The sequence below is a fragment of the Sinocyclocheilus grahami genome, unplaced genomic scaffold, assembly GCF_001515645.1.
Source record: "Sinocyclocheilus grahami isolate Dianchi unplaced genomic scaffold, SAMN03320097.WGS_v1.1 scaffold2617.1, whole genome shotgun sequence".
Classification (NCBI taxonomy): domain Eukaryota; kingdom Metazoa; phylum Chordata; class Actinopteri; order Cypriniformes; family Cyprinidae; genus Sinocyclocheilus; species Sinocyclocheilus grahami.
The window spans coordinates 37,344-45,741 of NW_015507796.1; the positions used below are offsets into that span (position 1 = coordinate 37,344).

General features: G+C 34.5%; 1 protein-coding gene across 1 annotated transcript in view; it reads right to left on the minus strand.

The window, feature by feature from the left end:
• Positions 1-4,014: 4,014 nt before the first annotated feature.
• LOC107575401 (papilin-like) overlaps positions 4,015-8,398 on the minus strand; it is a 21,525-nt gene continuing 17,141 nt past the window's right edge. Inside the window, exons 2-6 of the mRNA XM_016261781.1 lie at positions 6,783-6,938; positions 6,316-6,498; positions 5,947-6,117; positions 5,045-5,131; positions 4,015-4,705 (exon numbers count right to left, since the gene is read on the minus strand). Coding sequence (XP_016117267.1) covers positions 4,515-4,705; positions 5,045-5,131; positions 5,947-6,117; positions 6,316-6,498; positions 6,783-6,938 — 788 coding nt within the window. The 3' untranslated portion in view covers positions 4,015-4,514. The remainder of the gene's footprint in view (positions 4,706-5,044; positions 5,132-5,946; positions 6,118-6,315; positions 6,499-6,782; positions 6,939-8,398) is intronic.

Genomic DNA, 8,398 nt, shown 5'->3' on the forward strand with positions numbered 1-8,398 from the left:
TAATAACATGGGTATGACATAGGTAATACAACGAGAAGGTGATTTATGAGGACATTTTCAGTGTCCCCGTAATTCAAAAAGCTTATAAATAATTCAGAATTAGTTTTTTTGAAAATCTAAAAATGCAGAAAGTTTCCTGTGAGGGGTAGGTTTAGGGGTAGGGTTGGTGTAGGGCAATAGAAAATACAGTTTGTACAGTATAAAAACCATTACGCCTATGGAGAGTCCCCATAAACCATAAAAACAAACCTGAGTGTGTGCGTGTGTGTGTGTTAATGTTTTCAGAACATTATTAAAGACCACATAACTCTGAATGAACGTTCTATTAACGTTTGGCTAATGCTCTAGCAAGGTTCTCTCAGTGTTATGAGAATGTTCCTTGTTAGCAGAGTTGGTGTTTAAATGTCTGAAACCACATTAAAAATCTGGGATTTAAAAAAACTGTTAAATACATAAGGTTAAAGGATCTTGAAATATTTTAAACAAAATAAAAGTTATAAAAGTGAATGAGAAATATTTAATTCTGATATTAGTACATTTGTGACAAAGTATGCATGGCTAGATTGAAGCTCAAGCTCCTATTGAAGCTCAAGATTTTCAATTTTCGGACCAAAATTTTCAGTAATTGAAATAAAGCTGAAATTAAACAAATTTTAGATGAACAACTTAAACTTAAAAAAAAATACACAAAACTAACTGAAATAAATATAGATACTAAAATAACTAAAACTAAAATAAAAAATTATAAAAATGACAACAAGCACTTAAATTACTCAAAATTAAACTGAAATTAAAATGAAAGCTGAAAATATAAAAATGAAAGCTAATTCAAAATATAAATAAATACTATAATAGTAAATAAAAGTAAAATAACTCTGAAAATAACTAAAATAACTGAAAACAAGCAAGAAAGTGGTCTCAGACTTTTTGGACCCCACTGTATAATGGTTAGAAAATTGACTAATAAACAGTCCTAAATATGGATGTTTGACATCACCAGGATCTTCCAAGGTTTCATCCAGCGTTCCCATTCCCAAACTCTAAAGCAAAACTTTTTCATTCAAATGGCTTCGCTTCTCAAAAGAGAGAGAGAAGCGTTCATCCAGAGAATAGGTGGCTTATTTTGGACTGGTTGAAATGATTTGACAGAGAGATGAAAGAATGTTGTGGAATAATTTTACTGACAGCTCTCATTCCAGCATAATGAGAAGACTTTTACTTCTATTTCTGATTGTGTTGTTGTTGTTTACACCTGCAGAGATACTTGACAAACAAAACTGGTATAATAAACCAGCAGTGCTGGGGGAGATACTTTCAAACTGTAAGCCAGTCCTAATTTAAAATAGATGGAATTTAGAAAAAGATACTCTGAAATTATTATTATTTCTTTTATCAGATTTGTTCAGGCACAAAAACAACGAGGAGTTTGAACGACTAAATGAACGCTCTCAATTAGAGCAACTAGATAAACAGATAAATTTACATTAAATGACAATATGACTAGAATTCACTAATTTATATAACCAAGCTGAAAAAATTAACAGCAACATTTAACAAAATATTTCACTATTTAAAAAACACTTAAATGCCATGCATTTTAATCTGAATTAGTTTACTAAAATCAATCAGACACATGTTAGGAGAGCATGTTTGATTATTACTGTATTTCAGTGGGTGATGATAATGTTGGGTTTTTCATACTGCCTTGCTACTACTAAACAGTACCGTGTTTTTGGATAAGCTATTAAAGCCAGCTGAGCTACACTCCAAAATTATTTAGGTTTAAATTTAAGCTTTTTGAATTGCATATACAATTTCTGACCATTTGGATTACACAGTTTTAACATCAGCAAATTAATATCGTAGATAAATGAAACGGGTCAGATTTCTGTAATAGTACTAGTAAACTGACTGCGTTTTAAATACACAATAACCAGATTTATATGTGTATCATTAATAAATCCAAAAAAAAAATGTAAGTCTCATGCATTTTGCAACTAACTGCCTGTTCCACAGCTAGACATATTTTAACGATGTTCATACTTTTTAACTAAATAAATTTCCCCAATGAACAAATGTATGCTGATAAGCCATTTGAATAAATACATTTTGAATATATGAGTATTTGAATAAAAAATTGGCAGTAGATGCAAATAGTTAATAATATATATATATTTTTTTTTTGAGTGCAGAAATTGTACCTGTTTTATTTATCTATGACTGACAAATATGCATCACATTAAGTTTTTAAGTTTATGTTAAAACTGTGTAATCCAAGTGGATGATGATTATATGTAATTCAAATGCATAACTCTTAAATTTGGGCCTGACGTTTTTTAATTTTATTTTTTTAAATCATGGTACTGTAAAAGATTTATTGAAAAAAGCATCTATAACTCCCCAACACTGTTAGATACTAGAATGCTATTATCATACTTTAGAATGGCTGTGTATATTTCCTTATAGTATATAGTGTTTATTCTTTAATAAAAGGGATTGTAGTAGGGCTGAGTAAACATTCTAATAGTGAGAATCTTCTGTTAGTTCTACATGTTCTCATTATGATATCAAGCCTGGTTTCGGTTATTTTAAATGTTGTGAGAGAATTGTCTATAAGACAAGATGAATGATTATAGGACATTTTAGGTATTTTCTGGACTGCCGATCAGAAAAGTTCTCTTCAGTGCTAATATGATGTTTCTCTAAAGAACATTCCCCTGCGCTTTCTCAATACTGTCTCTGAGGGAGACAATCCTCCTCTCTAAACAAGGGCTGAACATGCTTCACATCAGCAATAATAACCGCGGGGGATTCTGACCGGCCTCCAGGATTGCACTTGAACCGGCGGGATCGTCAACGGTGGTCGATAACAATATGGGAATTACAGGACTGAAGTTACTGTACTACCTTCTCAATGTAATGTGTGCTTTTACTACACTATATTAAACGCATTAATTGTCATTAAATCTGATAAATGGAATTAAAAAATCTTTTGTGTTGTTACTGGGACCTCATAAAGCTGAATACGGAATAGCAAAACTAATGACAGTTTACCAAACAAACCTTTATTCCCGTCCTAAACTCACACCAATGGGTTAATCAACCTTTAAATGGTATACTCATAGTTGTCTCTGCATATTAAAGGAATAGTTCACTCAAAAATGAAATTTTGCTGAAAATGTACTCCTCAGGCCATCGCAATCCACAAGTAATCCACACAACTCCAGTCCTTCAATTAACATCTTGTGAAGTGAAAAGCTGCAAGTTTTAAGAAACAAATCCATCAAGATTTTTTAAACTTCAAACTGCATATTTCGCTCCTGATTCAGAGACGACTTTATCACTGGAGAAAGCATTATTATGCTTAGGGGACTGTTTGAAATTAAAAATGTCTTGATGATGGATTTGTTGATTTATCAGCTGTTTGGACTCTGGTTCTGACGGCACCCATTCACTGCAGAGGATTCATTGGTGAGCAAGTGATAGAAAGCTACATTTCTCCAAATCTGTTCTGATGAAGAAACAAACTCATCTACATCTTGGATGCCCTGAGGGTGAGTACATGTTTAGCACATTTTTTAGGTGAACTATTCCTTTAAACTGGGAAAGACAGAATGCAATTTAGCTTTAAAAATGAGACAGCGCCCTCTTCTGGCATGCATCTTAACCCTAAAAATACATGCAACAGCAGATCAGATTATATAAATGTAATAATTTTGGCAGGAACATTTTATGTTACTGTTTTCAAATGACTAGCCTACAGTATAAAGTTTTCTTTATTCTCAATTACTAAATGTTTAGTGATTTAAATTTTTTTTAAAAAAGCCGGCATCCCCTAAAAAATGTTAACGGTTTAGACTGTTTTTTGGTTTTATATCCAGGGGCTTTCCAGAAACACTTATTAAAGAAAAAACAAACAAACAGCAACAAAAACAATTAAAACAAAACCGTGAGCCTCCTTAAATACAAATTTGTACAACACACTCCTATTTTCATAGTGTTTTTATTCCTCTTAACAGTCGTCTTGATGACAATGTGCATTTAAAAAAAAAAAAATCTAATTCACTCAAGAAATTTTGTTTTATAAAGGTGATTTAAACAAAAATCTAAAATTGCGTTTTAAATTAAACGTGAGCAATGTTTTTTTCTGCACTGCTAATGGCACCAAACAGAATTGCAATCTGTACGTTTAAGCTGTCTAACAACATTATCTCAGAAAGTGGCATGAGTTTAACCGAGCGATGGCTGAAATTACTGAAAGTGAATCATTATTTTTGCAGTTCTTTCTGGTGCAACTAATGACGCATCATTGTAAACTTCACCTTTAAAAATTCTGCTCTTGTAATCAAATCTTTCCTACACTCAAATTTAGCTAAATATAAATTTACGTTTAGCTAAATATACAAATACATATAGCTAAAACTGCTTCTATGGCTGCCATTTGACAATCGTGATGAGGATACGATCATGACCATGAAAGAATAAAGCTGTTAAAATTCATTAGATATCACAGTTTAGATGTTTGGAGATACTTTTTTGGCCCTGAGACAGCGAATCTCACAGTCCTCCTGAGTGTCGAACCTGTTGCTGTTCCCGTCACAGCCTCCGTACCAGAACTGGACACATCCACCACTGCGGACGTTGAAGTACCATTTCACTGAAAAGTTTGAGCAAGATCCTGCATCGAGTTTGAGCTGGCAAATGTCTATGAGCAGAAAAAGTAGAAATAAAGTTTTAAGTTGCACACAATAATGAATAGACTGATGGGTTTGAGGCAAAAGTCACACCTTTAATACTTGTATATTTCATCATGCATATTGAGTTCAGCAATAATTTTATACTTGATTTGCATGATTGTTTTAGTGAATCAGGGATGCTCCTCATATGTATCTCCATTTGTGAAAAAAGAAAAGTAAAATAATAATAATAAATCATAATGCGATTAATTTGTTTTCATTCTAGAAATTCTAAATATTTTATGGTTAGGGTTAGGCTATTGGAATTACCTTTATATAAAAAAAAAGAACAGTAAATGTGTCTTTACCCTTGATACTGGAATCATCCTTTGGAGGATTTTCAGATTCTGTGGCGGAAGTTTGAACAATCTCAAAACTCTGTACAGGTAAATGGCCTACATGAAAGCATTGAATATATACATTAAAAATGTAATATTAAATTATTATAAATAGTTAAACTACTATATGTAAAAGAGGAATTAATGCATTATGCATTACAACGTTAATATATTAATTAATTCATTACATATACATATAATACATATAATAATAATAATAATAATAATAATAGTAATAAATCAACCCCATTGCTGATTTCCGATCATTTTGACCAACAGAATTTTATTTTTCATGAAAATGCTAATGTTCTCACATTGCACTCAAATCTAATAACTTTGATTATGCAGGGTATAACAACGTTTTGTATGATTTTTTCACACCTTATTAGACTTGGTATTCCTGGTGAAATATACCAGCTTACAAAAAATTGCTTATGAATCTCTCATTATGCTATATTATTACTAAATATTGGATTTAATCTTTTGGTAACACTTTACTTGAAGGGGTGTGCATAAGACTGACATGATTTTAGACCCTAAAACCATTTAATTATTGATCCCAAACTTAACCGACTGTGCCAAATGGTTTTGAAAACACACAAACCATGCACTAACCTTTCTGATTTTATGTCGGAAGACTGTGGTTAGTAAATCACATTACCTCTCTGTGGTTTGTGGTCCAGAGTCAACAGGCCTCACCACAAAACCACGACAATCACGAGTCTGTATTGATGACCGGGGTAAGATTCCTCCTACAAAACAACAGCAGATATCTTTTTATTACCAAGGGTTAAATAATTGTAATTTACACCAATAAAAAAATATGGATTATGAACAGCCTAAATATCAGTAAGCAAGTTCGGTCAATTTACCTGTAGACACACATTCCCTAAAGCACTCATCCTCTGTCAAGAATCGGTTTTCATTTCCGCCACAACCACCATACCAGAAGTGCATGCATTTCTTAGTCTGCTGGCTGTAATACCATCTGGACATATACGATCCACACACATGGCCTGAATCTTTCTCAAGGAAGCATCGTGCTGTTGGAAACAAACAGTACACTCCATTAATTCCCTGCAGCACTGAATACTGAACTCTGTCAGAGAAACAGCATAAAAGCTTATGCATTTTTAATGTGTGTGAGGATACAGAACTACGCCAGAGATATGTGCAACTCCAAAAAAGGTAGAGCAGCTAAATCAAGGGTTAAATTGGCCAGTAAGATCTAGATTCACCACCTTTAGTCTTTGAAGGCTCCATTTTGTCCTTTTTGTGCTCTTCTGTAAATTGTTCAGTGTCATCATATTCACTGGGTTCAGTGATTGGTTCTGTGTTTTGCTCATCATAAACATCTTCATATTGCTCAAAAGGTTCCTCTGTTGTGAAGGGCTCTTCGGTGGGCGCTTCAGTTGGCAGAATATCTCTGAAACACAGTTAGACGCATTCATAACATTAAAAAGCACAGAATGTGTCCTGTACAGCTAATTAGTGTTCAATATTGCAGCATCTGTTTGTATTTCAATGTGCAAATAAAAACTAAATATATGTTTTATGAAGCCCAGGTTTCCCATTTGTAGCGTCTGGACCACTCCAACACACAATATATATTTTGTTAGCTAGATTTCACAAATACTTTGTAACACCCCAGGACGCCAGAACAAGACCCTGGTTTTTCCGTCGGCTCTGCTCGGCTCGCTGCTCACACCGATCCGGTCCAACAGAGACAGCAGGATCTCCTTCGTGTTTACATACTGTTGAGTGTTCAGGTTATCAGACCCATCCAGCAGCACAGAGATGTCCAAATCCATCTGCAGGGGTGAAGGCCGGATTACACCACACAATGGGTCTGGGTTACAACGATCTGGCAAGAGAGAATAAAAACCCTTGGCTTGTAATTAAAGACATCCATGATCATCCTAACAGAAATGGAACCTCCTCAGTGATTGATTCGGAACACTCTAGATAGGCAGCAACTCTGTGTGTAAGAAAACACACTTAAAAAAAACAAAAAAAACATGCATTTTGTTGGGATTTAGAATCAACTTTTCTGTAACTTCATCCACCATCAGTAGATGGATTTTCACTGAGCTTGTTGCAATGCATTAATGGGACTGACGTCTCATTGGGAAGTTGGCTTGTTGGCATTGCTAAGATAATGACATAATACTCTAATACGCATAAAATTAATAATGCACACTAATTTTGGTCAAATTAGGGCACTTTTTGGATTAACAGTAAACATTTCTTTAACTTTGTCCATCACTAAGTATTTTTACTGAGCTTGTTGCAATTCATTATACTTGCTGCCTTAAGGCCAATTCACACCGCGCCGACAAACGCAAGTTTGTTGGATCAGTGTGTTACCCCTGTCGGCATTGGTCGGAGTTGGTTTTAACCCGACTGAACATGTTTGTAAGGAGATAAATGGACCAAACTAAAGAAGTATTATTTTAAAATAATGTTCTGTGGTAGAGGTCGTGGAATGTCTGAGCAGTGTGATATGATTTTCCAACAAACGACAACAAACTCTGACCTAATCTGACCAGGGAACCGTTGCCATGACAATGAGGCAAGACTGCAAGTAGGTGCTGGGGGAGCTTAGGAAAATAACTTTAAAAATGGCAGGTTTCTGGACAAACCAGAAAGAGTAACAGTTTTTGGATCTTTGGGAGGGGAGCTGTTTTTATACAGTCTATGGAGGAGAGGCCAGAGCTTTATGCGGTGGGTGTGGCCGAGTATACCAACCGCAGCGCGAGGGGGAATGCGAACAGATCGATCGCTATAGCGCTTGGGAAATTTCACAACGGAAATTTATTTGACAATATATTATTATTATAATAAAACTGCCTTACAATAATACCAAAGACATTAATAACAGTATCATTTTGATTGTTGTTACAAGATCATCCATTTCCCCCCCTAGTTAACTCTCCCTGACTTGAAGTCTGTTGGCGTTTGTCGGTGCGATGTGAATTGGCTTTTAGGGGCCATTCACACAGAATGTGTTTCTGCATTTTCATGGACTACATAAACATGGGCTAGACAGACATGTTTGACTGTGGCAATCATATCTTGTGTCTATTACAACTTGCAAGCATGACACCATATTCTAAAACACAGCACTCAAGTTAAAATAAGTTCAACTTGTAAAAAAAATGCATCTCTAGACCTTGAACCCCCCTCACACTGTCATGTCTTGCATTTTTAAACATGAAAAATGCATTCTGTGTAAATGTTCCCTTAGAATTTGAATAAAATTAGATATTTTAAGAGGCAGCGTACATTTTGGAACGGCTTACACTTTGCATCAGAACCTTGTCT